Raw genomic sequence first — 27,257 nt, forward strand, 5'->3', positions numbered from 1 at the left:
ATTTAAAGTACATTTATCACTCTGTCTCTTATGTATATTGCTATGAAAACAGGCACAGAAAACAAAGAATTCATGCATGTCATGGTTGGCATCAGGAAGAGTGTCAGGAACTAAGTTCAGATAAAGCTGTAACTTACTTAACAACAGAAAAAGCCACCCCCTCACAAAAAAAGCAGCACAAAAAAGGATCTTTTTTAAGGGGGGGGAGGAAACGGGTGGCAAGAAAAAAAATTAGGCATCTTAATGAGCTGCATTACAAAGCTGTATCATGTTATGCTGAAAAATAATTTGCACCAAGTAGGCAACCTTGGATTTTTTGATCAAAAACCACTTTAAGTCTTCCGTTTATTTTATGGTATCCACTTACTTGTACATTGACTTCCTAAAATAAAACATACCTTCATGCAAATGCCTAAAATTGAGTTACTGAAGTCTGCAACACTTGGTGCAGTAGCAGGTACTGCTTCTCTCTCCCTGCCCCTGTGTGGCAGGGCTGGCAGCTTCAGGACTGCCAGATTAGCCAAGGCAGAAGAGAAAGATACAAACAAGATGGGCTTTTTCATGAAGCACAGAATTCAACCCTCAACATAACTGTGTTGAAGAAACCTCTCCAGATCTTTTTTTTTCCTGCACAACATACAAAGAAGAAGAAACATTTGCCACTGCTGTAACTTATCTACCCAGATTTCTGTGTCCAGTAGAGTACTCATATATTACTTGGATCCCATCTGCTGTTTAACTGAGGTTGTGGGACAGAGAGATTATATGCATTGGGGTTTTTATCCAGAATGACAGAAATTCCTTAGAGGAACACGCTTTATTACTTTCTCTGAATCTCTTCTCCAAAACTCAGGATTTTCAAGCTAATTCTGACATTCAGTGAGTGCTCACTGAGAAGAAGGATATATCTGCCAGGAGAACAAAGGACAGGAATCCAGCACGATAAACAACTAACATTTTTTTGGGAAAAAAAAAATAATAAAGCAAACCTCCTGATATACAGCATGTCATCCTAGCAATCGCATTTCCTAAGTTGTCCCTTTGTACACTTTCATTGTTAAATGTGGCTTAGTTTGCTTCACCCTGAGATGCTAAATTAAGCCAACTCAAATTTGACCCTCTTTACAACTCAATCCAGCAAATTCATCGTAATGTCAGAGAGGATTCTTTTATTTTTGGATATTTTACAGATTAAGAAGTTACATACAAATGTATTGCTCCAGACATATTTCAGATTGCATCAGAAGCAACAGTTGTTAACAGCCAGCAGCCTTCAAACTGTCACGTGTGCAGCTGGGTTTTAGCTCAGCATTTCTCACTATTAAACCATAGGGTGCAGGAGCAGGAATGACTCAAGAAAAATACTAAAAAGACCACTGTAATTCCTCTCTCCTCCCTACTTAAATTATTTCCCTTTATAAGAGGAGTTCTTGCACACCACCACTGTGTTCCATTTATTCTACAAGCCAAACGGCTTGCTCTAGACCCAGGCATACAGCATATATGAAATGCAGAATCAAGGAAGAGCTCAAGCCCTGAAGGAGTTGGGAAAAACAGGTGCAGGCACGAGCCAGCCATGGGAAATCCACCCATAACCACTCTTTCCAACAAATGACCTCTGCTACAAAGAGACAAAATTAGTACAATGACTAATTATGACTAATATGTCAAACCATAGGAGGCAGAGGAACATTTTTCGTGGTTGTTTTTGGAGATGGAAGATGCCTAATAGAAAAAGGTTAGATTCACTGCAGAACTAGTAGTATTTCATCAGCACATTCATTGATGCTTTCCGAGCTGGACACAAGTATACACAGATGATTTGGAAAAAAATCATAGGCCAGTGAACCCAGGGCGCCTATTAAAGCTGGTCCACCCTTTTCTGAAGATAAAATGCCTCCAGAGGGAGGCCTGTAGAAGGAAACATTGTTTGAACAGCAATAAAAGCATAAAAATGCAATATGCCAATAAGGATAACAGATAAAAATATGTACTTCAAAGTCATGCTAAAGGTTGGGTTTTGTTGTTTTGTGGGGTTTTTTGTTTGTTTTTTTAATGTATCTGCTTGCTGAAAATAAAGTCATTCTGAAAATGACTATACAGAAACTACTGTACAAAGCTTCTCAAAATACAAAATGCCACATGTATTTCATACTTTCCAATGCTTAAAAAACTTGATTTACCATTTTAGAAACCTTGCTCCTTACTCACAATGAGGATAGCCAGTCCAGGCAGGAAGTCTTGTTTCCATCCAATGCAAAAATAATAAGCTATTCCTATTATTTAACATAGAAGGCAGTAATATCAAGAAGTTACAACACTAGACCTACATTGTCAGATACAGAACAAATAGATGATTACACAATTTCTTAAAAAAAGAATAATCTTAGAATACAGGAAGACAAGAAGTATGTAAGTGTTAGATAAGTATACAATCAAACAGCTCGTCCTCTCACTACTTGGAATTACTCCTCTACTGAATATAGTTGCTTTACGGCTTAAGAAACCCATATTCCAACTATCAGGTAAAATTTCTTCAGTGTTTTTCCTCTTTGCTGATGAAAATATTGTTCTGCTTATCCTCAGAAAAGTGGGGTTTGGGGGGGGTTAAACAATATTTTTTTTCCATTCAGAAAAACCACCTCAATAAAAGCATGTAGAAGACAGCCTGGCTGACAAGAAATACCTAGATCTTGTCTTTCCATGCTGTCTGTCTCTCTCTTTACTGTTCATGCTATTTCTTTCTCCTATGCTTATCCCCATGTAGGAAATCTTGAAGTCATCAGCATGTGACCAATGGAACTTGCATTCTCAAAAGTATAGAAGGTCTCAGCGTTAGTGACATCTCCTTTTATGGAGGTGCTCTGCAATTTAAAGCCTCAGAAAGGCCTGGCTAATCCAATATCCCCTGTAGAGAACTCCTTTGGTAGAATATGCTCCTGAGCCAAATGTAAGCACGTTTTCACTTTCGGTTTTGTTCTGTTTTTTAAATAGCATTGCCATTTTGCAACAAGCAGCACTGATATTGCTGCAGTTCCCCCTCTTGAACCATTTTCAGTCAAGCAATTACTGATTATGCAAATATAATTACTGCAGCTGGGCATCAGATGACCATATTTTCCATTCCCTTATTTTCCAGTGTGTCAGATAAGCTGGAGAATGCCCTGCCTCCTTTCAATTTTTTAAAATTATTATTCTAAGGAAAGAAAGTATCAAGCATTTCTTTCACCTTTCCAAAATGGCTAGAATCAAGATAAAAAGCAAGAGGTGATTACTATTCTGATCTAGTCTGATCTGATCCAAGATCTGGCTCTTGGGAAGAATTTCAAGGGGAAAAGTGAATACAAACAGAAGTGAGAAGGAGAAAGTTTTAAACTCCATCCTGCAAAATAGAAAACCAAGAATCTTTTAGCATAGCCTGGCTGCTCCACAGATGTCAACCATCAGCACTGGAGAGACCAAAGAGCATAAAAAGAAACTCTCCATAGTACCACTCACGCATCTTCCAAACCATGACTACACCACATTATCTGTAATTTACTTTTCGCCTGCAATTGAGAGGCAGTCAGTCAAATGTACACAATTACAGTTATGATACATCACATAAGGCAGCAAAATAAGTAAGAATAAAGGACACAAAACAGATCAGCTGGCCTCCATCCATATCAGGCCCTAAATCACCTACAACCCTTCAGCTTCCAAAATAACTGACACATAGCTTCAGGCTCTTTCAAACACATCTCCTCTTCCACGTTTTCTGTAAAAATTCCAAGGCTGCCCAACCCAGTTTAGCATTTCTGCACTGTTTTCTCCCCTCTCCGGGCCATCACACTGTCCGCAGGATGAGTGACACCTTTCATTCAGCCATCCCTCGTGCTGTCTGAACACTAGACTCTTGACAACTCAAGCCAAGAAGGGAGAGCCCCAAATCCACAGGCAAGTGACCAGAGCCCCAGTACAGGACCTGAGCAGTCACCAAGCCAAGGTACCAGCTGCTTTACCTACTCTTTCAAGGTTCAGATGATGGAGTCTACAACTACAAAGCTGAGGATTTTTAACTCTTTGAAGATTCCTGTCCATCAGCAATCCATCTCTCCACTTTAAACACTTGCTGGTCACCCAGCCCTTCACCATAGTCCAGGCTTTTGGGAACCTCATCCTTCCAGCCCCAAATCTTGCAGGCAGGTCCACATCTTCCTTGAAACTTACTATCCTAAACCAGATGCCACACTGCAGATGATGCCTTATCACCAGATTGTAAGGATTCAGAGTCCCATTTTTTCATCCTAATGTAACATTTGCCTTTTTCACATCAACAAGGCATTATTAATGCATATCCAGCTTATGATTCACTATCCTGTCACCCAGGTCCTGCTGGGGACAGCCTGATGCTTAGCTGCTTACTCCTATTCCATATTTGAACATTTCAGCATTCCTGCCTAAACTTTTAGCTTTTGCACTTGTCCACCTGGAATCATATTCTACAAAATAAAAAAAAAAAAAAAACCAAACAAAACCAAAACTAACAACTAAACCCACCACACACCTAATCCCAATATACCATTTTGATCTCTAGACTTCTTTTCCAAAATGCTTGCAGCTCCTTCAAGTTTTATGTCACCTGAGAATTCAACAAGCTTCTATTTCAGCAACAGTATCAGTAGTTAAAACACTGAAATGCAGGACAGGACATGCCATTGAAGACAGTCTTTCAATCTGAAAACAAGCCACCAATGCCTCCTGCACACTGTACCAGTTTCCCATATGTTCTGCAATCAGATTTACAAAAGGTTTATATAGGTCATTTCTAACACCAACACCTGAAAATGTCACAAACAGCAATGTCAAAAAACTCTTACTGGAATGAAAACACAGGATATCTGCCACTTCTCTGCTACCCACAAACCTTGTTACCTTGTGGCGGAAAGAACATAGATAACATAGGTAAGTCTGAGATTATTTTTTGTTGTTGTTGGGTTTTGGTTTTTTGTTTGTTTGGCAAATTTTTGTTCTTGACAAATTTTTGTTGGCTGATGTTCAATTTGGGTATCTTCCAGGTACTTTCAACAAGCCTGGGATTTTTTCTAGCACTTTCTGGAAATTATCTTCATAGCTTACAGTTTCTCAGCTTCTTTGCACTCTTTTAAAACTAGGCCTTCTCTAGCCTTCCAGAATCGCAATTATTTTTAATACACTTTTCAACTTCAACTATGTCTACTTTGCTCCATCTCAAACATGAAAATTCTTCTAGAAAGATAATTACGGCAGATCCTCATTTCACATCAAGCTTTTCTTTTGGTACGTGTTATAAAGAACAGGGAATAATTTCTGCAACATATCCAACTTCGTTTATAATTTAAATTTCTTTGACTGCTCTTTTCAAGTGAGCATCTATTAAGCTGCCTCCATTCACATGCACAGCTTTATTTCTCCAATTTGAACAGCTCTCACTTGCACCCACTCAAAATTTCCCCAGCTGTGCTTATTGCCATCTAAAAATAAAATATTTTAAGAAATTATGTTCCTGAAGCTGGGAGGAGGAGAAGAACAGGAACAAACCAGCCAGAAAGGATGGAGCATCATGGTCGCCAATGACAACATCTACTGCTTTTTAGTAGACTTTCTAACCAGACCCTCTCTGTGAGATTTTTCCTTATAGAATGTCTCAGCTGCTTTACTCCTGACTAATTTTTGCTCCTCCCACAAGGCTTCTAGGGCTTTGCTACAGAACAGGGTCTTCTCTTTCAACCACTTCAATAGCTCAAAATGCTGACCAGCTTTATATGCAGCTGAATTTTGGACAATTAATTCCTATTGTTTGATCTACCTAAACCAAAACTGATTCCTTACTATATTGGCTCTGAGCAGTGGCTAGCTACAGACCTAGATCAACCCTCCTCTTCCCAGACTACCATACAGAAGAGGTATAGGCAATTAATCCGCCGTAAAACTTTTCCTGGCTATTGTAGCATCTCATCAATGCTTTGCAACATGTCTCTACTTACTCGTTGGTGCATTTTGTGCTTTCATAAGCAGCTCCTCAGAAGTGCTGGGGTTTTGCTCTAAACATACACTGCTACAGGATGGGGGGTTGGGGGGGAAGAGGAGGGACTTGCAGCTATCACAAAATAATTAAATCAATATAAATACAACACAGCTTATGTAGTTTTTACACTGTGTATTTACTTAGAGCAATGTAGGAAGCTCAGTCTTGCTTTTTCTCATCAGAGGTGGATCTCTCACAATTCCATTACTCTAGCTGAGCAGAGAGATCTGTATCTAGGAATAAGACTGCAGTTATTCCTATAAGAATAACAATGCTGGTGGTGTTATATCAACAAAGATGTCTAAGTTTGCTTGACAAATTATAACCTGAAGAGTATCCATTGGTCAGTCATCTGCAGATTACCAAGTCATTTGCTAATTCTGTCTTGAATTCTATGTAATCAAATACAAAGAAGTTAGAATTAACTATTAATGCAGCTAATCTATAGAAACAACGGCTGTAGCCATTATAGAGGTATTACACAATTAGAAAAGGTGGATATTCATATTCTGAGTTAGCATTTAAGTATAAATCTTGAAGTTTGAAAAACCCTCTATTCCTGCATGTATTTTTACTCTTCAGTTTCTCATAAGAGGTACAAACAATATTTTCTATCCAGATTGATGTGACAGGCATCATTCTAGGCAGGATAACTTGTAAATACATCATTGTACTTGCTCAGTGATATAACTTATGCCAAAAATCACTGTTGCAAGTTAATTACTACATCTTTAATTTCATATATATAAAAATATATACAAAAGCATCTCTGTGTTTTAAACAATCCATCTATCCTGACTGCACTTCAAAATACTTATTCTTTTTTGACAGTGCTGGGGGGGAGGGGGAAAGGGTATGTGTGTTTAATTCCATTGAAAATTCTTAAACAGTAAGAGCTGGGGGGCGGGGGGGGGCGGGAGTGTGGCATGGAATCTATCTACCTAAAGCCATAACCTCTCTTACAGACACAATTGTGATGCTATGTCCCCGTAACTACGGCTACGGACTTCTACATGATCCATGTAGAAGTATATATCCACTTTGATTTCCTAGAGGAGAAACAGCAGCCAACTCACTGTCGTCTTCCAGGTCTAGCCAGATAAAGTTATTGTGCAAATGTGCAAGTATTTTAAGAAAGCCCTATCATTGCTCCCTATGACTTTGAACAAAAAAGGCTCTGCCGATCTACTCGTTTCATAAGCTATATGAATAAACAACAGCAGAATCCATACACATTAATCTTCTGTTGAAAAAGAAAAGTAACTAGCATAGCTTTTTGGAACTCTATGATGTTGTTATGCTCCAAAGGAAGTATTTGCACAAGATTAGTGTTGCAAAGAAGCTACACAATTTTACCCTGAAACTTGCAGCTTTAGAGTAGGCCCCAGAGTTTTTAAAGTTATTTTTCCTTCCTTAAAATATCACCACGGTAATTTCAGTAGCTTCTGTCGCCCCTCTATTCAAATTATAAGAACTGAATAGAACTCTTGCAGAAGAACCTTTTTTCCTTAGGAAGACACTTTCAAAATTTGCAACCCGCAAGAAAACTCAAGTTTTTATTCTGCTTTTTTCATCTATATCCTGGTTGGGTTTTGTTAGTTCTAACAGTTCTTCTGTTTACGCAAGACCGTTTTCACACAAGTCTGATCCTGATGGCAAATACCACTACTGCCAGTGAAGACAAGAGCACTCTGCACCTCCCAAGATCAGCTCATGGGAAAGTGCCTTCTACTTGACTCCACAAAAGCATCCTTCCAATTAAAACTCTTAAACATTTTCGCTCTGGGGCTATTTTTTTGCTGCCTTTGTAGAAGCAAATGGCATACTAATAAATAGGCAAGTGCTGTGCTTACCCCAATATCCCCTGAGAGGCTCCTCCAGAGCTAACAGGTATCGCAGCACAGACTCTCCCCCCCATTTTGTCCTCCCTCTAACACTCCAGACCCCCATTCACCCAAGCATATGCAGGGTAACCATGAGGATCAGGATTAGGCCTATACCTTTTGAAAACGCAACAACCAATATAAACCATTTATTGCTGTAAATGATGATCAATACAGTGAACGTAAGCAAACAATAAAGATGCTAAAACTTAAAGCAATTTCACGTTCATAAGCTTACAAGTCAGCTTCATACTCCAGGTCAGTTCAAGCTGCTGTGGGCTGGAAAGGTTTATGGGAGCGTGCTGTGCCGTGTGTGGGAGGACAGTAACCAAACCACACACATCAGCACGCTTTCTAAGGAGTGTCTCTGTTAAGAAAATTAAGACAAAGAGAGAAATACCACAGTGAAAGGGAACATTCCACAGTTCCAACAGATAGGAGGATGCTAACAGTCCACACATTGACAACAATTTATACAATTATGACCAGATCTGCGCTAGCTTTGTAGGAGCCCCACGTTCATGAGAAACATCAATGTGGAATTTTTCAAACCAACAACCTAACAGGACATCTCACTTGCGCAAACTAGCTCCTTTCAAGTACTCCAGTGATGAGAAGCACTTTAACACCTACATTTATTATCTTGCCTTCATCTCAAAGAATTTCCCTTGCCTAAAATGCCATCTAGAGCAAAAACCCTCTAGTCTGATGACATTTTTTAGTTCAGGTGAAATGCTCTGTCAGCATGAGCTAACTGAAACCTGTGTGAAGTACATTACCTGCTATCAGAGCTATTCTGCAACACAGCAGTAAGCCTGTTCCAGTCAGTGCCAGACTGCCCTAGTATCTCCTCCCAGTTCAGAGACATCTGACTATGCATCGAGAAAGAATTCACAAGAGTAAAAGTTAGTGCCACACAAGAACAAGATAAACCAATACCTGGTGGACCACTCTGGTGGTTGCAGTAGCTTGAATGCTATTTCTGTGTGGTTTGTCCTGTTGGCTAACCCAAGAGGAGTAAGAGATGCTGAACAGAAGTGCTAAACCACTCTGCAAAAGGAGCGTGTGTGGCACTTGCACCATGGGACACCAGTCATACTGGTAGAGCTGTAAAGTGAGTATTCCTTTCCATTACAACTGCTCAGCTGACATTTACTGAAGTATTTCCAATTTCAGTGATAAGGTGGACTCCTAGATAAACACTAAGGTTTGTTTTTCCAAAACAGAGTCAGCTAAATGCATGAATGCACCATGTGTTTGAAAATAAACTCCAGAGCATTTTAAGTTGACTATGCAAGATACAAGGCCACTTTTGACAGAAAATGGCCAAATGTAACTTCACATATACATGGCCCTAGGTATTTCCTCGTTGGATTTCAAACCTGTGCTCCTTCCAGGATAAAAATCAGTAATTTGGAAAAAGTCATACTAAAATTTTAGCTAAATTTTTGCTGGTCAAAAATACAAAAAACCACTCCAAGTGAGTTGGGTATTTTTATTATTATTACTGCATTAAACATTTGATTTTCAGACAAGCAGGTTTACTTCAAAATTGCTTAACTTTGCTTATTAATTTCCTATAGATTAATATTCTTTTTATTTCTTAGAAGAAAATAGTTCAGAAAAATGAACAGAAGCGTACCTGAGCATGCTGAGCTTTCAAACCACACAAAATTGGAAAGAAGTTTCCTAATGAAATATTTCATGCTAGAGTTTCCTCATAAAATCCAAGGTCCTATTGGCTTCCCACACAAAATAAGTTTCCAGTGACATTACTCATAATTATAGAACTTTGCACAGGTGACCTAAACCAGGACTCTCCTTCCTGAAATTTCTATGCTTTGAAACCAGTCTTAAAATTGAGCCTCCTTACTGCTTCTGTAGTATGCTGCTTTGGCAGATCGCACACCTCCTCCATGACGTACAGTCCAGCAATATTTCTAAGTGAAGAAGCTACGTTTCTCCTTCTCATGGCAGCAGTGCAGCACCAACTTTGGTGTAGGCACTCTGCACCATGACAGGGTGCCTGAGCTGCTTGAAAGCACATATAAAAATATTTAAACAGGTTATAAGCAAGTTTAAACAAGATTTTATTCTGTTGCTGGTAGTCATGTTTATGAGATAATTGTTTAATGCTCCAAGTAAGTATATGGCACTTTGTCAAGACAGGACAGAAAAAATATAGAGAAAAGGACTTCTACAATGTGCAGTTTCTGGACAAAGAGCAAGTGATCCCCCACCACCAGCTGCACAGTGCAGGGTCAATTACATCTCTCAGCAGATATTACAAGAACAACACTTTCTATGGTTGACTGCTTTCTGTTGTTATAAATGTTCCACTTCTGTCACCAGACATACCAAGTATCTAATTCTGTTGCCTTATTTACAATCCTGACTTGCCCACACTTTGAGAACTGACTAATCTGGTTAACGAGATTTAATTTAACCTTGTTTTTAAAAAGAAGAGGCATGACTGTTCACGTGATCACAAGCCCTGTGTTCTTCTTGAACTCTCTCTATGGCATTCCCATTGAAGCTAAAATGGAAAAAAACCACAAGACGACAAGACTCCAGTTTGGCCAACAACCACACTGGGAATCATACACTTGCTTAGAGGAGCAGAACTCAGCCGCCCTTGGCAGACTGCTACCACTGCAGTTATGTGGTTAATATGAGGGTGTGGGATCGCTTGGCTTGGGATTTCCATGCTTATCTTACCAATCTGGACTTTAAATATCGCCAAACCTGAAATAAGATCAGTCCATGCCTATCCTTTCATCTGTCACATATTTAAATTCAATCAACATACACAGTAGTCATAGTTATTTCAGCAATAAACCAACTATCCAAAGGGGCCAGAATTATTTTAATCCCTAATAATTTTTCTTTTTATATAAATTACTTTATCTAGAATAGACAACTGTCTTACTGCAAATACAAACTCACAGCCACCATCACTTGCTTAAAAAAAAAAACCAGCCAACCAAATAATAACCAAATAACTGATAAAACCCCCAAACTTTTTCCATTTCAGTTGCCCAGTGACACAAAGGAATAACTACATCTGTGTCACAGAGATCTTAGTCACACAGTACTTTTTTTTTCCAAATAGTAACCCAGTATTGCTGGCAGAAATATGCAGTGTGCCCCCCTAAGACCAAAACTCATTATTTTCAGACAATATTGTTAATAATCTAGAATGCTGATTAATGTTTAAAAGAATCTGAAGCGGGAGGAACAGTGAACATGAGAAGAGTTTGAGGTTGGAGCCACTCTAACAACCTTCTGCTGTCAACAGTCAGAGCATCCTGTCCTCCTCCTCCACCACCTGGCACCGGCTCCAGTGCTTGTTAGATCCTGCATCAAGCTACATAGCTTGCTATTCCAGCAGAACACTAATCCAGCCAAAACAAAACCCGATCTTTCTGCTGATTAGCAAGTTTTTTTTTTTGGAACAGTATGGACTCCAAGTGCCAGAACCAATGTAAGTGGATGCAGAGGCCCACAAGGCTAGGACACGGAAGAGACAGACCCGCCTGTTTCAGCAGCAAACTGCTGGGCTAGCATAGGTGTAATGTGTATTTTCACTCCAACTGTCCTTACCTTAGGCTGGAACACTTTAAGAAGTAAACGTACTATGGGCAGCATTGCCCCATCTCAGTGCTAATAAAACTGATATTTTAAGCCCCCCCTCAGACAGATAAACCACTTAATCTCCTGGAAGAATATTTTAGCCAGAGGACATTTCCCCTTCCAGCTTTATCTTTCCCTGCAGGTAAGGTGGAAGCAGTAACTTCTTAAATGCTGACAAGTAGACTTGCAAAACCTGTTTGTTACATTTCTATTTGACCTGAATGTAAAGTGACACAGAATAAGCATGCCAGACATGTTTCAGATGCCTTCTTAGCCCCCACCTGTTTATTTTCTGGGGGTGAAAAGCATTAAAGGAAACCGAAACCGAAAAAAAACCCCAAACCTCCAGCATTCTAAAATAAATACATATTTTAACTCCACGGTCAGTAAAAATACACAAATTCATATTCTGAGGTGGACTGGAAACTGGTTGAACAGCTGGACACAAAGGCTGGTGGTCAGTGCCACAAAGTCTAGCTGGAGGCCAGTAACTAGCGCTTACTCCAGGAGTCAATGCTGGGTCCAGTCCTGTTCAACATCATCATTATAACCTGGATGATGGGGCAGAGTGTACCCTCAGCATGTTTGCTGATAACACGAAACTGGGCGGAGTGGCTGATACACCAGAGGGTCGTGCTGCCATCCAGAGGGACCTCGACAGGCTGGAGAAATGGACTGATGTGAGCTTCATGAACTACAGCAAAGACAAAGTTCTGAATCTGGGGAGGATCAACCCCCTGCACCAGCATATGCTGGGGGCCACCCGGCTGGAAAGCAGCTTGACAGAAAATGGGGTTCCTGGTGGACACAAGTTGAAGAAGCAACCTACCCTTGCCACATAGAAGGTGAATGGTATCCTGGTCTGTGTTAGACAAAGCATTGCCAGCAGGCTGAGAGTGGTGATCCTTCCCCTCTGCTCAGCACTAGTGAGGTGGACTACCAAGTAAAAGAGAGACCTGGGACTACTGGAGAGTCCAATGAAAGGCCACAAAGATGATGAAGAAACCACCTCTCCTATGAGGAAAGGCTGAGAGATGTGACTGTTTAGACTGGTGTATGTACAGGGGAAATCTTATTAATACATATAAATGCCTGAAGGGAGGGCGTAAGGACTATGCTATTGTCAGTGGTGACCAGTGACAAGAGAAGGGGCAGTGGGCACAAAGGGAAACACAGGACACTCGCCCTGAACATCAGGAAGCACTTTTGACTGTGAGGGTGACTGAGCACTGGCACAGGTTGCCCAGGGAGGTTGTGGAGTCTCCACCCTTGGAGATACTCAAAAGCCCTCTGTGGTCCTGGGCAACTAGCTCTAGATGGCCCTTTTTGAGCAGAGGGTTGGACTAGATGACTTCCAGAGATGCCTTTCAACCTCAGCCAGTCTGTGACCTTGTTCTTAATCCCTGACTGTGTCCAAGCTATATTCAGAGAACAGCAGCTACAGCCGACTGCTGTGGTCTTGGTGCATGGTAAGTGAGCTCGATTCTGCTGCAAGAGCAAGGTCTGGCAGAGAACCATACTTAGCAAGCATTACCTCTCCCATACACCCTTCTTTTACCAGAGGCAAGACAACAGACACAGGAGGTTGCAGAGCTGTCTCCATTAAGTTTTATTTGTGGAACGGCTTTGCTGTGGCCATTTTAATCCCCTTCAGCATCATGACAAATCTGGAAACTAGCCTCAGTTAAGTGGAAAATCCCACCTCATCACTAAAGATCTGACAGGGCACTCTGCTGGCAGGTGATCTTGATGAGACCCAGTCTGGAGCTCATTTGAAAAACATGCTGGTCTGAGGATTTGCTAGTTTATGCTATTGACTTCTGGTGTAACTGAACTTAACAGGAAGTGGTAACAGGGACAAGCTGCTTGAGCTGTCAAAGATAAACTGCTTCCAGCTTCATTTCAGTCACTAGGTTGCATGACCCACTCTAATGGATCTCATCTCTAGTGCCTTGTTCTGCAATGCACAGCTCCTATCAAATACTCTCCTGTTTGAATTCAGTTAATTCCTAGATGTGAAAATAATGGCCTTCACAGTAAACATAGCCACAAGCAACTACAATTTTAAGTTTTTCTACCTTTTTCCCACTTTGTGATCTCTTATGTCTCTGCAAAAAGAAAGCAATTAGTTTTGATGACCAGCTATAAAAGCTGTTTAATCTTATTTCTGGCATCCTGGCTATATACTGCTCTGATTACGAACCAGTTGACATTCCAACCCTAACTATTCTATGATTCTATGACATTGACTACCAGGTAAGTCATATACACATCTGTCAATCTGCATTATAAATAAGAGGAAAAAGAAATTGTAGCTCATGTTCATTGCGACCCATGGCCATTCCACCCATCTGCTCCTGACTATGATACACAGTAGGCAAAAAGCCAATAGCATACAAAACCAAAAAGGAACAAAAGTCACTCTACAGTATAAATCTGTGTCTCCTACCTCCGCTCGACCTTCGTAGTATGTTAGCATAGACTTTGTAAGTACAAAAAGCCTCTCTTTGTAGTTTAAGGGAGAAGTCCTCTTCTTCTGCTGTGATCTTTTAATCAAAATCTCTTGTAGGATAGTAGTCGTATTCATTTCAGCCACTTGTCAGCTCTGTTTCTAGCCATTGAATATCAGTTCCTGTGAAGACGAGAGGAATAAATCATTACGATATCTTTGGAGGATCACAGAGCTGGAGATTTCTGTAGTAAAAAGAGCTTCTAGTTATAAATGAAACTACTTGAATATACAGAAAGCTGGAGCTGACCCTAAGCAGTTGGAAGTTTACAGAAATTAATTATCAGACAAGAAAACTCAGGCTTTGCCCAGCTGAGGGCTGCACTGGCACATTCCCAGGAAGCCAAAAGCTGCACCTGACTGGCATGAAGTAAGGGACACTGCAGCCTACATCACAGAAAATACAGGTGAGAAGTCTGATGTGTTCTCTGGGCAAACAGCAGTGTACAACTCCTCATCACTAAGTCCTACCATGTCTCAAAGTTTTAAATGTTAAGGTCTGTGCATATACAAATGCTATTTGCAACACAGTTCCATATACAAAATTGAACAGAGTAAAAGCAATTTTGAAAATTCACTCCAAATATATTAATGAAAATTTTCAGATGTAGTTGTTTAGAAGATGTCAATTTGAAAACAGAGAATTAAAGTTTATTTTTCAGAAAGTGCTAGTATATGTCCTCCACCTTCTATTTAGAAAGACTTCATGCTGACCATCGACAATCTAAGTAACTTACTTCTGACGGTTCTGGTTGCTGAGTAACATCAAGCTGCTTTAAAGTTTTACACCGTGATTCATACCTGTAGGACAGACAGGAGTACATAAAATAAATGCACCCACAGTTACTTTGCTTGCAAATCTGGCTCCAGCGTCCTGCCAAAGACATTGTCAGGCAATCTCTGTTCTTTGCAATGATGCCAGCTTAAACACAGCTGACCTCCTACTCATATGTTCACTGCCGCTCTGCTACTCTGCCTTGTGTGGGTGCAAGTGTTCCTCCTGTTGGGCTGGAAAGCAGGGCATAGGGAAGGGATCCAACTAGACGTTTCATCATGCAGCACAGATGGCTGCCTGCATGAGGTGGCACAGAGACAGGAATGAAAGATGTGGGAGAAGTGATGTGGAAGCTCTTCCAGAAACCTTTTTCCCATCACCTTTCCCCTTGCTCTCTTTCTGCTAGACCTGCCAGCCCCCACCTCAAGCAGTGCTCCAAAGCTGGGACATGCTGCTGGCACAGACCTGTACCACAGCTCAGGCTAGAGCAGCACAGCTGTAGACTGAAGCCATAGCTTGAAGAAGGAACAGCAGCAACTGCTGAAGCACCAGTGACTACAACTATCTTCTCAAGAGTGTGTATGTGTGGAGTGGATGGGGGCATAACCCAAGCCAAAGCCCTAGATAATCACTGCATACCTGGAACAGGTTGCCCAGAGAGGTGGCAGATGCACCATCCCTAGAGAGATTCCAAGCCAGGCTGGATGTGGTTCTGAGCAACCTATTATAGTTGAAGATGTCCCTGCTCATTGTCGGGGGGTGGGACTAGATGACCTTTGACGGTCCCTTCCAACTCAAACTATTCTATGATCTCTGTACCACCAGGAAATTTCCCTCCAACCTATTAAAAAACAAAAAACCAAAAACCAAAACCCAAACAAAAAAACACCAAACAAACAAACAAAAAATAACAACAATAAAACCCAAACACTTTTCATTTCTCACAGGGATTAATTTATGCACCTAATTACTACTTAAAATATTCCCAAATTCACTGGGCAAATGTAGGCAACACAACTTCAGCATGGACAAAACAACTGCATTACACAGCATTGTGCAGAGAAGTTAGAAAAACCGCAGGCCTCCACGCAACACTACCTTACAAAAGTAAAATTTAAAGAAAATTAAATGTAAACAAATTCACTTTAGTGCCTTTCCTTCTGCTTTGTGCCTAAACATGTCATTATTTGCTGTGGCAGTACATGAAGTGACACTCTTTGCTCTCCAGTCTAGTCCTGATACTGTGTTTATCTCCCTGTTTTGGCCAAATGAGCTTTCACATCCCACACTCCTGCCATTTCACACAGCTGGATGCAGTTGTTCACTGATTTAAAAATATTCTTTTCTTTTCAAGGTATATCTCTGCATATGCTAAAAAATTAGTCTGTTGACTACACAGAACTACAAAATGAGACCAGGTTAGGATGCATAATTAAAAGACTATAATAGGATTGAAAATGGTGATTATTGTGAATAATCTCTTTTTGGTTTTTGTCTTCCTCTGATGCACATACATGTATACATTTTGCTGTTTATCTGTCACACTCCATTTCTGGGAAGATAGATATTTTTAATTAGTAAATGTTTCCAGTTCATTTTTTTATTACTGAAGCTGTTTGATTCTGTTTTATTGCACTTCTAAAAATAAATTGGCAATCTTAAAGGTAATTGCAGAGGAAAGGGTACTACCATGAACTGAAAATGCAAACATTGTATTAAAGTGAATTTTGAGTCAGTATTTAATTGAATTAAAAGTCAGTATTAACTTGCCATCACAGGCTCTCCCTCTCAAAACAATCCTTCTGTTCTCCATACTATAAAGTCTCTGTTGGCAGTTCAGAAAAACATAATTATTTCCCGTCTTAGAAACTATGATCTCAGAGATCCCAAGATTGCTACGTTAGAGAGCATGAGAAGGATTCAAAATTAACTATGATTTCAAATCTCAATGCTGATAATGCTAAAATATTTCATTTCCCTAACAGCCCTCTTTTGTCACATTAACATTATACAAGAAACAAAACAAAAATCCTTTTGACAAAAATCAGCATTAAAAAATAAAGCCATCAATAATGTAATTGGTCCATGTCTGCACCTTGTTGCTACACTGAATTATCTCTGCTATGGAGATCTCTGCAGATTAGAACCAGTTTCCCAGGTCAGAAGATCAGACTTTGAATTTGCATTCGGTCACAGAAACCTGTTGTATTTGTTTGGGGTTTTTTCCAAGCCAGTGGCTCTAACCACATTCCTATTTCCATAAATAAGGCTCAGGATAACTGAACCTTCACCTATTATTCTGAAAGTTCCTTTCCCAAAATTGCAGTATTATTTCATTGAGAAGCACCTATAACAGCCACCCTCACCTCCTACCAAACCCATACACCACTACTTTTTCTTCAGTACAGCTTTAGAAGTTTTCCGCACTTTTCCCTTCCTCCCCCCCCCCCGAACATTCCACTGTTCCCAGACAATCACTCAGAGCAGGAGGCTGTTTGCATGACACATTGTTATCTTGTTATAAATAGCGGTGGGAGGTTCATGCTGCCACCCATCTAAACTTTTCAGATCATCACTCCTGCCGAGGACTTGCCTGGTTCCCTGCCAAGCTTAGTTACACAGTAACAAATATGATCTAATTTGCAGAGATGCCGAGTACTCAGAATTATGACAGAATTATGATTTATCCCAAAATAAGAGTTACAGATTCTCATCTTTCTTTAAGGTGGGAAAACATTCTCACCTTCAAGTATCAAAAAGTCTGCATCAGCTTGCACTATCCATCTGCACATCATACAAATAATTCCCCTGCATGGCATGAAGTCACCACACACCTTCCTCAAAACAAACGAAAACAACTGTTAAGATAAACCTACTATGTCAATATTGGTCAACATGTACAAAGTAAGTTTTTACTTGTAAACAAAGCTTCTTATGCAAGCCACCTTTCCCAGTTTTCACTGGGGAAAAGTGAGGCACTAAGTGATGAGGTAACTCCAGCAGTTGCAACACTACCCATATATCTCCTGGTTCTCACTCCCAGCTCCTGGATTGTATTTGTTTATTGAAACAATTAGTCACCATAAACCGGTCATTAAGCACATGAACATTCGAACAGTAAATATATGGAAGTCCCAGTGGAAGTTCTAGTGAGTAGAGAAGGGAAAGTGCATCCCAGTCTGATCAGGGCTTCTCTGATCCAAATGCATTTTCACTTTTTACATCACACGTAGTCATGGAGTGGTTAAGAAATAAAAAATAGGCATTCTGAAAAAACACGCTTATATGCAACAGTCATAAAATGAACACCAATAGAAAACATTTGTCTGTGGCTGAAAAAGACAAAATCAAGCTGGAACTCTGTCTTCCAAGTCTTGACACCTCCTTAGTCACGGTAACATTTACCTAAGAATCTGGGTTCTTCAGTGCAAAGTCTTAAAGCTAAGGTGATGGGCAACCATTCAAGACAGAGTCCCTCTAAGAAATCAGCATCCTCAGGTTTCTGACTTGGGTTTCATCATGCATCCTGCACAACTGCTCTTTTTCAGATTTTGGGCCCATCAATCCAAATTGGTAGCAATTCCAAGTCTGCATATTTAATATTAAAAACATAACACCTAGTGCATTATATTAATTCAAATTATGTAATATTCACTAACTCAATTTAAAAAAGAAATCAAAATGTCAATTTTAGAATTCAAGGTACCATCTGTGTACTTGACTCAAGTCTAACTCTTCCAGAATATTTTTTTTCTCCTTTTTTTAACTAATTCATAGCAATTTGCTGATCAAGTTCATAATGTGTCCCTGAAAACAGCTGTAGTGGGTTAAGCGAAAAGGCAGCACACTGCAGCTCTGGGTAGAATGCAGAAACAGTGCAGAAGGAAGAATAAAAGGAGAACTCCTTATCCTGGTTTTCTGCTGAAGGAAAACATGGTTGCTTTACCATGAAACAACAAACTGAATTACATGTGAGTAGTTACTTACATGAGTATCCAGCACAGGCTTATTTGAATAATTACTACTCAGTGCAGGCAAGGATTGCAAAATCTGCTCATGTTTCATATGGTAGAAAAGGCTTTTTGCCCCACTTCTAAGGTTGCAGACCCAAACTCCAAAAATTAAAATACAACTGAATAAAAGAGAACTGTTACTAATCCCTGTTCAAATGGTAAATTTCACAGACATACAAATAAATATGCTTTAGCATAATCTGTCATATTTTAAATTATAATTGAGAGGAAAAAATACTGTAATAACATCTGAAATGTATCATATGCCAGAAAAAAGGAGGAGTAAAAAAAATACTTGGATTTCCTTCTATTCTTTTTTTTTTTTTTTTTTTTTTTTTTTTTTTTAAACAGCAGCCTCAGAAACTACTCCTATCATATGAAAATTACATTGGGTTTTTTAAACTGAGAAATGCAATTGGGTGGGCTACTTTTGAATAGATTTCAAAGTTATACCCAAAGGTTTGCAACAGCTTAGTCTCTGTTTGAAAGTAAGCCAAAGGATAACTGGCTAATTTGATACATAATCAGACCCTTTGAAAATAAAATTCAGATTTGCCTGCATGAAGTTTAGGTTAAAAAGTAAACAGACTAAGGAGTAACTCGGTGACAACTTTGACTGAAGATTCCGAGATAAGCATGTGATGTTGCAAAATATCCTTTGTTCAACTGCAAGATACTCACATACACACACACAGGAGGAGAATTTCATTGCAGCCACCACAGGTTTTACAAAATTCCTCAGAAACAGGCTCACTACATTTTACAACACACAAGCATCTGTCTCTTTTTGGCATAACACCTTTGGTAGGTGGGATAAATGAAGTAAACAATACTGAAAAAATTATGGTCCCTCTTTGACGGGGTCAGCTGGCATCAAGGTGGTTTGTCACACCAAACTGGACCATCGACTTACCAACCATCACAAAATAGAACTAGAGCCAAAGTGTACAGAACAGCTGGTAAAAAATGGTAAAAGCAGCAAAAGAGTTTCTTTCTCCTTACAATGAGGAGTTCAGATTTAGGAGAATGACGTGTGCATGTCTGCAAATTATTTGTAAACTCAGCTATTGCTCTCTATTGTGACCCCCTGTAAGCAGTACAACTCAATGACTAAGTTATCTAGTTAGCCTTTCACAGCTTTATAGTGCACCTTCTTCAATTCCCTCATGAATACTTTTTCAAGAAAGGAACCTCCACTTTATGAAACAAAAATTACATTATTACCATCTGTGATGTAGAAAACATGTTGACATGGGCATTTTTTAATTTCAATGATTTACCGCTAACTTTGAGTTAGGAACACTATGGGATACCACACAAAGGATGGACTGATCAATTTTCGCTGTCCTCAATAACTTCTTGTATTTTTATTCATTCCTCTACAGCTGACTATTTGTAGTGTTTCTTATTTGTTCCACATAAAAGCTGTGCACTACCTGTAAACTTGCACTGACTATTCTGCCTTCAGTTTATTCAGATCAAAAACCTCTCTAGCATGTATAATGTTCTCTGCTGGAAGAAAATACAGCTGAAACTTAGTTTGGGACACAGGAAAGCAAGGCACAAAAGAAGACTTTGAAACATCAGTTAAAGGAGCACAAACCAAACGTTTTCTCAGCTTACTGACCTTCTGCATGCTCAGCCACCTGTCCTTTCTAAAGATAAAAAGCTTTTGAATGTGTCACTGTCTCAAGAAATAATACTGGGGACAGAGCAGATAGTCAACTCTTCCACTGTATGCTGTCCCCAACTTCCCATATTTGTTTTGTTAGTCACAAGGTATTATGAGTTCATCTTGCGATTTCATCAAGGACTAGAAAGTCATCTTCATTTTGCTACTAAAGATAAGCAAAACCCACTGCTGAAATGTTGCAAATCTTCCTGAACATGAACTTGTTCCCCTACCGTATTTAGTGCCTGCAAAGTGATGTTGGTATGGCTTTAACATCTCCAAGCCTGTGTTTCCGTCACTCTTTCAACATTTGTGAAAAGTCCTTGTTGTTCTTCACCATCATCTATATAAAGTTTAACCTCTACCTTCATCCACCCCCTTTTTTCACACAGATTAAGAATATGACATGAAAAACTGATGGTTTATGTTGTCAGGGGGAAAAGGTCTTTACACGTGTATGCACATATAGAGGGTAGCTGTAATTCATCATATTCATGGGAAAGGTAATCAAAAGTGTACGCAAAACCACATGCAGAAACCCTTCAACAGCAAGAGAATCTCAAATACTCTGCCAGTCTAGTCTTTTTAGGCCTGAGAATTTTAGATACTTCTGTAACCACATACATAATGTGGCATTACCCTCTCTTCAACCCACATACAGCAGTTAATTGTTGCTATTATTTCCATAATAATGCTAGTAGCATCCAAAGTTACCTCGTTTTTTTAAAAGCTTTCAAAGTGGCCTGCCACAACCGAACAGTGCTTCCCACAGAAGAAACCCAATTTCAAATCTTCTGCAGACAGAACTGACCTCTTCCACTGAGAATCTGGGTTTGGGCTCACCAGAAGCCATATGTTGTCTGACAAACTAAAACATCCTGTCTATCAGCAAGGTTAACTGCATTCACACAGCTTCCAGGTGAGATCTTTACATATTGCGTGACCTTAGCACATAGGCAGACCAAACTTTTACAAGATAAATTTATCCCCAGCTGGGCCTTCTGACAAAACCTCCTGCAACAGCCACCAAAATCACATGCGAGAAAAATAGGTATATTTTAATTATCACACATTTGAGTCAAGCAAAAAAAAATTAAAATTAGAGAAGGTAATAAATAAAGCAACTTCACTTTCTTTTTAAAGACTTCTTTCTGAGAGTAGATTTCCAATTTTTGAATGAGGGAAGCAGTGCTATCACAGTGATGAATTTAAACAGCTGACTAAGGATGCTGTTGTTAACTATATATGTTGCCTGGTATGGCACACGTTGCCATTTCCATGATGCCTAATCCACATTGCTCATGCAAGGACCAAATCCAAGCCTGACTAACATTTTTATGTACTGATATTTGATATTAACCCTTAGAAGGGAGGTAGCAGGTTTTCCCGGGTCTGAACTTTGTTGCTCAGGTTTATTTTTATTTCTAAATACCACACAAAGTGTGGTGAAAATGGTAAACTTTTTTTTTCTCCTGACACACAGTAGCTCTTACCCGGTGTGGTGGCATCACCTGGACTTCAAGATGCTGCAAGGAGTTTTGACTGCAGCTGGCCCAATAAGGCAGAGCATAAAGAGATTTGTTTCTTTACTTATGCAGTATAAAGTTCTGGTGAAGAATATTAGTTTGGTTTACTTGCACAGATATAACTGGTCCTCAGCTGACAGAGAAGAAGAGAATAAGCATGAACTAAAAGCGAAGATTAGGGTTGGAACTAGGAGGAGGTAGGTGGTATATTGGTCCTTCTTACCTGTGTATGTACCTTCGAAAGGATACAGTCCTCACAGTTCTGGAAAGTATCTTCAAAGTAATGTTAAGAGAGGAAAATGGAAGAACTATCTCCAAATCATCATGGCATTGGTTTGGAGGAGCAGAAGCTCAGAGAGTGCAGAGTCTATTTATTTCACTTCTACATAGACTGAGGCTACTCCACCAGTCCCTCCCTGGCCCTGCAGTGCTGGGCAGACATTCAGTAGAGCAGAGTTGCTGCCTCAGCCTTGTTCCTAAAAGTCCCCTGCTGACAAGAAGGGAAGAGAAACAGTAACACCCACTTACTAAAGAAACAGACAAAGAGGAGACTGGCAAAAGAAATGGGCAATGCTTCTCAAAAGCTTTTCCTACTTCTCCAGGAAGCTGGAGATTTAGAAGGTTGGTAAAACATTCTGTTAAATCAGAGGTTGAACGTAATTCTATTTAGGAATCTTAAAGCTCACCATTAAGTAGAATGTCAACTGCTATTGTACACAAACCTGAAAATCTAAGAAAAGCAAATAAAATCTATGGGGAAGAAAGTTTAAAAAAACGAAGACAGGTCAACAGTGCCTGAAGCAACCCTTCTTCTTAATGCCAGCAAAGGAGTCAGTTTAATTCCCTTTCTTCACAATTTGAGTTTTTTTAAATGTTATACAATCTCAGGTGAGTACACGACATATTACAGAAAAATAAAGTCAATTTATTTCAGTATTCAAGACACTCTTTTGACATTGTGCAACCAAAATACTGTAATACATACAAATTATGACTTGCTTTATGCACAGCGAATGACTAATATTTCCTCAGTTACTTCTCTTTCTAAACACTTAGATGAACTTTTCCCCTAAACAACTACTTCTTCTCCAACTATTAAAAGTTAACTAAAAGTTAACTCTTTCTGTTCTGTCAGCATACATGCCAAGTAACTGATATCAATACAATGAACCTAACTTTGCACCAACTTGAACATGAGCATGGTTTTGTTTTGTACCATTGGGCTGACATACCTTTTAAAGTGGAGAATGGTAGAAATAAGTCACCTATTAACCACTTAGGACCACCTCTCCTCTGGTTCCCAAGCCCATTCATTCTGGAGCTAGAACCAACAATAATATTTCCATACCTAAAAGCAACAACCAGCCTTCTAGATCATTATGTGTGATCATCTTAAAAGCTACCAAGAAAACTCAACCAGTGGCTGAAGGAAAGTTTTTCTGGCTTAAACGTATTTTGCCAGCAATAAGCAAACCTGAAATAACTCCTAAGGAAGCTGTCTGTTCTCCACACTGAAGGACTGCCATGTACATCTATACAGCACAGCTGAAGCCACAGAAATCCTGGCTTCGCTCCTGATGGCAGTAAAGCAGTACCAGCACTACCTGGCACTTGCACCACTAAACACTACTCTGGAATTACTCATTCCGGTGCAGATTCTGCTGCACCTGCCTGTGATCCTAGCCAGCTTGTTGCTAGCTTTTCTCACCCGAACTCCATGGAAAAAACCACAGATGAGCCTAAGGATGAACATCTGGAGTCACTCATTCCTGGGTTCACATACAGTTTTCAAAGAATGTTATGAACTAGATTGGTTTTAAATTTGATGAAGGCTTTATGAATTAAAAATATATTCTCCGTGTCTCTCAAGACTTATGTAGAAGTGGTCCGTAGGTACATCTCACATGAAGGAGAAGCAGGCATCAACTATGATTTCACTTCAACCACTCTCTGTCTCAGGCTACCCTTCAATGACCTGATATGCCTTACATATGTAGAAATACAGTGGGTCATGAAGCACTTATAAATTTCCTCAATGCCTGGAGGAAATCCAGTGATATGGATGCACAGGGTTTGAAATTCATCTTCAAAACCCAACCTTTAGTTACAAAAGCTCAGACTATGCAGTCCATAGCAGCCCTGCTAGAACACATGTAATGATCTCCCAGCTACTTAAAAAGGTAGCAATTCACCCTTGCAATGTGCCAGCCAGCAGTACTATTAGTCAGATGAGCTTATTTGAGCAACCTGGTTTAAAGGACAGTGTCCCTGCCCATGGTCAGGGGGTTGGAACTAGATCATCTTTAAGGTCCCTTCCAACCCAAACCATTCTATGATTGGGAGAAGTGCCTCAAAATTGAATTCAATCAAAACAGTATTTGGTTTTAGGACGCCCTGCAAACACCAGCTATGTATCTGCTGTTTATTGCTACGGAAGCAACCTATATACTGAGCAACTTGTCACCTGCTTTTTGCACTTACATTTTATTCATGAATAATGTAAAAGAACTCTTTACTTTTTCAGTAATCTTGCCATATCCCAAATTTATAGCAGGCTCTAGCTCCTTATCTGTCTTCTAAGATTATTTCCATCATTCCAATCAAGTATTCTTTAGTCGGATGGAAGAGTCTCATCAGAACTCAGGTATCCTTTTATCACTTCTGCAGTGCTCCTCAAGATACTCTTTTTTCCCCCTTCACGGCAATACAGAAACTATATTGCTTCCCCAAAATGGATAAAACTTGTAGCACCTGCAACATAAAAGCCAGCTGAGTGCTTTAGTATCTACAAAATGACAGCTATACACACATCCTTTAGCCTCAGTGCAAAGGGATGACTTGTGGAAAAAGTAGTCCAGGCCCATCTGTAACAAATTGGCTACATCCCAGCTAAAGATCACATGGTCATAAAACAAGCATATGGTTGGGAGAAGCTGTAAGCAATCCTGAGGTCAGGGAAAACTTGCAAAAAAGTAGTTAGCTTTCAGGGAATTTGGGGGACTCTCAGGCATGTGGTTTGCGCGAGAGAAACCTACATCTGGATAAGCACTAGGTTAGAAAGAAGCGATGCCTGCTGTATTGTTCTTATTTAATATTAACACCAATTTAACAGAGCCAGATGAGATGGCCCTGAACCAGCTCCAGGGATGTACTGCTACTGTTTTCCTGAGTTGTTGAAGACCACAGTCTACTCTCCACATTGCTAAAATCATGACCTTCTTTTCATCTTTTATCAAGCATCCACCCTTCTAGGTCATTCAAGGGGAGTAGGCATGAGCCAAGTTTATGTCTGCTCCATAGAAACAGCTGCTAACAGCCCCACTGTTCTCCCTCTCAAAGGGAATAAGCTTAATAAAATCATATCCTCTTTTTAGTTAGCCTTTAGTTGCTCTTCAGATGGTCTATGAAGAATATCTTAGCAAAAAGCTGTAATATTGATGTTTCACTGACTAGTTAGGTTATCTGAGGCAACGGTTAAACAGGTTTGTGAGCAAAGAGATTAAGCATGGCTCCTGCATGCCCTGTACTCTCCACCAGGAGCAATTCCGACATCTGTACACCAGTATTAGGCTTTTAAAAAAATTAGGTATGCAAAAGACATAACCCAGGTAACCATATGCTGTGTGGTAAGATGCTAGCAATATATACTAAAAGTTTACAGAATGTGCCTTTTTTTTCCTCCATTATAATAACTGCTTAATTCAAACCAAATATACCAGAAATATTGCCTGGGTCGGGGCAACCCCAGGCACTGCTACAGGCTGGGCAGAGAAGAGATTCAGAGCAGCCCTGCAGAAAAGGACTTGGGGCTGTTGGTTGACGAAAAGCTTAACATGAGCCGGCAGTGTGCACTTGCAGCCCAGAAAGCCAACCGTATCCTGGGCTGCATCAAAAGAAGCGTGACCAGCAGGTCGAAGGAGGTGATCCTGCCCCTCTACTCTGCTCTTGTGAGACCCCACTTGGAGTACTGCGTACAGTTCTGGTGTCCTCAACATAAAAAGGACATGGAGCTGTTGGAGAGAGTCCAGAGGAGGGCCACGAGGATGATAAGAGGGCTGGAGCACCTCCCATATGAAGACAGGCTGAGGAAGTTGGGGCTGTTCAGCCTGGAGAAGAAAAGGCTGCGTGGTGACCTCATAGCAGCCTTCCAGTATCTGAAGGGGGTCTACAAGGATGCTGGGGAGGGACTCTTCCTTAGGGACTGTAGTGGTAGGACAAGGGGTAATGGGTTCAAACTTAAACAGAGGAAGTTTAGATTAGATATAAGGAAGAAGTTCTTTACAGTGAGGGTGGTGAAGCACTGGAATGGGTTGCCCAGGGAGGTTGTGGATGCTTCATCCCTGGCAGTGTTCAAGGCCAGGTTGGACAGAGCCTTGAGCCACATGGTTTAGGGCAAGGTGTCCCTGCCCATGGCAGGGGGGTTGGAACTAGATGATCTTAAGGTCCTTTCCAACCCTTACGATTCTATTCTATGAAACTGCACCATGTTTAAACACATTCATTAATAAGTACATTAATAAGAAAAATATACACTTATATTAATGACTGGTTTTAAACAGGGACAGAAGCAAGCACCTGTTAGACTATGTGGAAGCTACACACGAAGAAATACTTCAGTAAAATAGGGGAATTTCACCTGAAGACAAAGCTGTGAAGTTGACTCAGATTATTAACTACTGGCTGCAACTCCTGTGTTGACTAATCTATTGCCCCTCAAAGTCTTTATTTTCAGGGAGTATTATAATGCCACTTTGTTGCTTTTTTCTCCTACTGAATGACTGACTAGCCCCAAAACTCTATCATACAGAGAGCGCAATATGTCTAACATTCCAAGTCAGAACTGCCTCCTGTGTATGAGGAAAAACCCAAGGCAGCAAGTGGGGGACAGGAAATACTGCAAGTTCCTGTTCGTCAAGTTTCCCCTGCATCATTTTCACCAGGATACATCCCCTCTGCTACAAAGAAAGCACAAGAGACTGGTCCGAAAATGAATGACCATCTACATTTCGTTCGAGAACTCGTACTACTGTTCCCACATCTGGCAATTCAGGGCTACACATACCAAAGTGGTGGCGTTAGCAAGGTCAGCGTTCTTATCTTCTGATCCCAGACTCTCTTACCCTGTTATGTTGGATAGGTTACATGGAAAATTTCACAAAAAAAGAAAATCAAAATGCCCTCCTCATCATACCATGTCCTC

At 40.1% G+C, this 27,257-nt stretch overlaps 1 protein-coding gene across 2 annotated transcripts in view; it reads right to left on the reverse strand.

Annotated features, from left to right (window-relative positions):
- The window catches only part of TEC (tec protein tyrosine kinase), a 51,240-nt gene that overhangs the window by 18,511 nt on the left and 5,472 nt on the right, over positions 1-27,257 (reverse strand). Inside the window, exons 2-3 of one of the 2 annotated variants that reach the window (XM_030492095.1) lie at positions 14,809-14,872; positions 14,012-14,194 (exon numbers count right to left, since the gene is read on the reverse strand). In XM_030492095.1, the coding sequence (XP_030347955.1) occupies positions 14,012-14,149 (138 nt within the window). In that variant the 5' untranslated portion in view covers positions 14,150-14,194; positions 14,809-14,872. The remainder of the gene's footprint in view (positions 1-14,011; positions 14,195-14,808; positions 14,873-27,257) is intronic. The other variant, XM_030492096.1, reaches the window with a different exon arrangement.

This window comes from Strigops habroptila, chromosome 7, assembly GCF_004027225.2.
Source record: "Strigops habroptila isolate Jane chromosome 7, bStrHab1.2.pri, whole genome shotgun sequence".
Lineage (NCBI taxonomy): Eukaryota > Metazoa > Chordata > Aves > Psittaciformes > Psittacidae > Strigops > Strigops habroptila.